At 45.5% G+C, this 4,352-nt stretch overlaps 1 protein-coding gene across 1 annotated transcript; it reads right to left on the bottom strand.

Moving 5' to 3' along the window:
• Positions 1-217: 217 nt before the first annotated feature.
• On the bottom strand, positions 218-2,916 carry chst2b (carbohydrate (N-acetylglucosamine-6-O) sulfotransferase 2b). Its single transcript, XM_079575702.1, has 2 exons — positions 2,490-2,916; positions 218-2,410 (listed from the first exon to the last, which is right to left on the bottom strand). The coding sequence occupies exon 2, from the start codon at positions 2,325-2,327 to the stop codon at positions 930-932; it is 1,398 nt and encodes a 465-aa protein (XP_079431828.1). The 5' UTR covers positions 2,328-2,410; positions 2,490-2,916; the 3' UTR covers positions 218-929.
• Between the last annotated feature and the right edge of the window lie 1,436 nt (positions 2,917-4,352).

The raw sequence follows: 4,352 nt of genomic DNA on the forward strand, positions 1-4,352 counted from the left end.
CTAATACTTCAGCCATGCTTGTTCTGGTCCTGATTCCTTTACACCCAGTTTAGTCATTATTTTGTCCAGGTATAGGGTTATTGTTTAGTCCAGCCTGAACCTGGTTCGGGCTAGTTTCAGTCTAGCACCTTCGGGGTACATGTAAATACTTCAGAACATGTTCAGTATCGATGCACAATGTCGTGTCTGTTAAATTAATGACAAAAATCACAGGCGCTTACTTCAAGTGTGAACTTTACTCAATGCAATAATCCCAGATCATGTTGTTTTCTAAGAGCAAGCAATTGTAAACATCGGATATGGTAGAACAGACTGCTCGTGTTGACACTGGGAGTAGACTTTTCCAGCTGCAGAGCCTTTTTGACATTGTCCACAGTGCATGATATCACCCGAAAAAAAAAAAATATCCGGTGACAATAATGAAAAAAAAAACATCCTTTCACATGTTTTTCGAGAAAGCGTGACGACTTCTCTGATCCTAGCTATGGCACATTGACAAATTTACTCACTTTGATTGTCTCTCTGACTCGGATCGGGTATTACAAATAGACATAACCAATGAGCTTGTTCTCATTCATCCACTAGTTTCACTTTTACAGACAGAATGGAGATTGAAAAACATTTTAGTAAGCTTTCGCACATTCAGGGATCCTTTTTTTTTTTTCTTTTCCTCCAGATATTATGAATTTGTCGATTAACCCCCCCACTGCTCAAGTCATGTTTGTAGGGCCTTGCATTGTCAAACACATCCAATATTTCAGTAAAAAAAAAAAAAAAAGGAGGTGGTCCCGTTAAATGAAAAAAAAAAGATACATTCCAGATGTAGCCAGCGGAGCTCCTCGAACACTGAAACATAAAGCTTTATTCCACAATAGAAGGAAACGGCACTCGATGCAAATCTTAAATTAAGAGGTCTTTGGTGGTGAGGTTCAAAGTTTGGAGTGTGCCAGTAGTGATTTGCTCAAGTCCTTGGCCTCGCCGGCGGTTCTGACCCTCTCGTAGCCCAGCACGGACATGGCGTGGTGGCAGTAGTCTTCCACCTGTTTGATCTGCTGGATGCTCAACACAGTTCTCCACGCGCTGGCGGCCTGCGTGGCGTTCCTCGAGGACACGATGAACGGCTTCGAGGACGAACTGGACCCACTGGTCATGTTCAGCGCGAACAGCTCGATGTCGTGGTTGGTCGTGAGGTTGGCGAAGCGGTAGATGTTCCGCAGAACCTTCACCGGGTTCTCCACCAGGTCCTCGTACCGCGCCACCATGTACTTCCCCTTCAACCAGCTGGGGGGGTTTAAGGCGCTCCGTAAAGTCCTGGAAGTCCGGTCGCAGATGACTTCCATGGCTCCTATAGAGTGATAGTCCGAGCCGTCTTTCTTATTAGCCTTGTGGCCCGGATCTACGAAGGGTATCCGCCGCAGTTTAGGGTCCCGGCTGCGGACCACCTGTAAGTTCTCCCTAATCAGGCCGTGTCTGGATTTGATCCTCGAGTTGGCCACTGCTCTCGGGTCCCGGACCAGGTGGATCACTTTTAAATCCAGTGAGGGATCCTCCATGAGCGGAGCCAAAACGTTAATGTCCAAAATGCGTACGCCTTTTATGACGATAGTGTTGTATTTTAGGCACTCCTCCTCTAACAGTCTAAGGCTTTGAGGGGGGCACTTTTTACACACCTTGTCATCCACCATCCCCACCACCTCTTTCCTGTAGGCAGAGCACAGAGGGTAGGAGCACACCACTTTATTGAGGGTGGCTCCGAAAAGTCCCAGGGAGGTAAAATTCTTCCCCCCGGGGCTGTTGTAAAGTTGAAAGACAGACAGATCACAGCGGTACAAGGAGCTGAGCATGTCCCTGGCAGCACCCTGTAATGAAACTGCGTCTCCTGGATACAGTTTCTGCCAGATGTGCCACATTGGCTCGTACAAGAAGAACACTTCAGGGTTTTGGTTAAAAAGCTCACCGAAGAAGGATGAGCCGGACCTCCAGGTGGTCAGCACGTAGATGAGCTGTCTCTTTTTTGCCAGAGAGGGCCTGTAGAGGAAGCGGATGTCTGACTGCCTCTGGAACGTGGTGCTCCTCATCTGGTGATTACACTGCTGTGGCTCTTTAGTCCATTTGTAATTGGCCAAATTGAGCATAGTGAGGACCAGCAGGAGGAAATAGGCCATGAATAGGACAATCTTCTTCCTGCGCAGCACCTTCATCACTATCCCGGGCTGTGCTATTATCTTGGTATGATTCCTGTAAGTCTTGAGCTTCCTCCCAAAGCCAGCATCCTTCTCCCAGGGCGCTGACAACTTCAGTGGCGGATGGTATTGTTTGCCTCTCATCTGTTCCCTCGGAGAGCGACTCTCCCCACTGCACTGCAAAGCTCCTCACGTTGACATCAACAAGAACACGGTCTGGTTGATGTCTAGAAGCAGCCCAGAGAAAGGGGTGACCAAGAGAAGACGCAGCTGATTAGGTTAATGTAGTCACCACGGTTTCCTTACCCACAACACGACGTCCCGTTTTCCCTGCACTGCGCAATGCTCTTCATAAATAGAGAGACCGACCACGACGTTGCTTTGAGTCCTTACCAAACGGTGCCGTGGTCACGCGCGTCTGGCCCGCCTTCAAAACAAAAAGCAAGGAGCCTTCTTCATTGTAACAGACGCCCTGTTTGTCCACGTTCAGCAGAGGCATCCCTGCGCACTTCTCCTCTTGTGCATCCTCGTAAACGCGAAGCCAGAGCATCGCTCACAGCAAAACCCCCGCGCTCTTTGTTTGTACACACTGCACATAATCCCCGCACAAGAAATGGAATGAATTAGAAGGCAAAACGACGGTATCCACACTTGCGTTGTTCTCAAAAAGATTTCTCTTTTTTTTTCTGGCTGCTCGGCTCTTTCAACTAACAGTAACTGGACCGATTGAGTCTCAATAGAAGAGAAGGCCCGCCCATTCCTGTTCGCTATTGGTCGCCTCTTTGGCTACGTTTGTGAGCGAGCTGCGTCATTGGCTTTACGCTTCGTTTGTCTTCTCAACAGGCAGACTTCTCTGGCACCAAGGGCTCTTGTGGACCATGGACATGATGCTAGTTTGTGTTTAAGAGACAAGTGTCTTAATTTTGGCATTTTCAGCGCGCTCCCCTTCCATGTTATTAAGCTGCATTTGGGCTGCGTAGGGCCAATTAAAATTTACGCACGACGTTCCAAACTCTCCTTCCACTCTCTGAACTATTGTGCTGTGGGTTCTTTGTTCCTGTGTGGGGTCTACGGAAGCTGGGTTTCATGTCCCTGAGCGTATTTACAGTAAAACGTCTCTGGTGCGCGTGCGGCGTGCCCTCTCAATGTGGCACTGCTGGAGTGAAGTGAATGGTGATCGTTGAGTTGTTTTTGGCTCGTTAACAATATCGTCACAGTTGAGTGGAATCAAATGCATTGTGGTGTTTAACAGATGTTGCCACTAAAGTGACTAATCCCATAAAACTCTCGGGTCATGTGTCCGACAGCGGAAAGCACATGCTTCATGAGAAATCCGCTTTCCAGGGTCACACAGTGGATTAATGCCATTTAAAGTCAGAGTCTTTGACCTCTGGTGACATTACTATTCTCTATTATACTTGTGGTTGTAAGTACATTTTATCATAATCGTCTATTCAATTGTAATGGCTCCCAGACATCAAAATAACCACAAATTGTAAAAATCATCACCACGTATTGTTTATTTATTGATTGATTTTTTTATTTTTTTCATTTTTGGTTATGAGCAATAGACAGCATTGTTCCTAAATATTTCTATGCACTGTGCAGTTTATTATTGCTTTATAAGAGGACATTTCAAACCTTTGTGTGCCCTGCCCTCTGCTGGCAAACTTTAGTAAATGGCAGGTGAGTAACATGTTCTATGTAAGTACTTTTCAGATCTTAGCTTGGATACTCGTAATATGCCACAGTAGAGAGTCAACAAAAGTCAACACAACAGATTTTTTTCCCAATGCAAAAAAAAAAAAAAAAAAGACAATCTGTCTTTTTGATCTTTTTTTAATAATAATTATTATTTTTACCGTGATGCTCTTGCGTTTTGGAGTAAATTTGACTGGATTCAATGTTCTTTGCCTGTTTTTAATATATTGATTTATTAATTTATTAATTCCATAACCAGCATGAGAGTTGACGGCCGTTTTGAAAAATCATGGGACATAAGGAAACATGTAATATACGGCAAACAACGTAGCTATTGCCCTCATAAATAAACTGAACCACAAAAGATCGTGTTACCCATTTTCTCCTGCCTACTGACTGTGCTAAAAAGCATGTTATGTAATCATGGAGCTGGACGGCTGTGCGCGTGAAAGGAAGGAGCAGGTGGAG

Source organism: Gobius niger (assembly GCF_951799975.1).
Source record: "Gobius niger genome assembly, chromosome: 18".
NCBI lineage: Eukaryota > Metazoa > Chordata > Actinopteri > Gobiiformes > Gobiidae > Gobius > Gobius niger.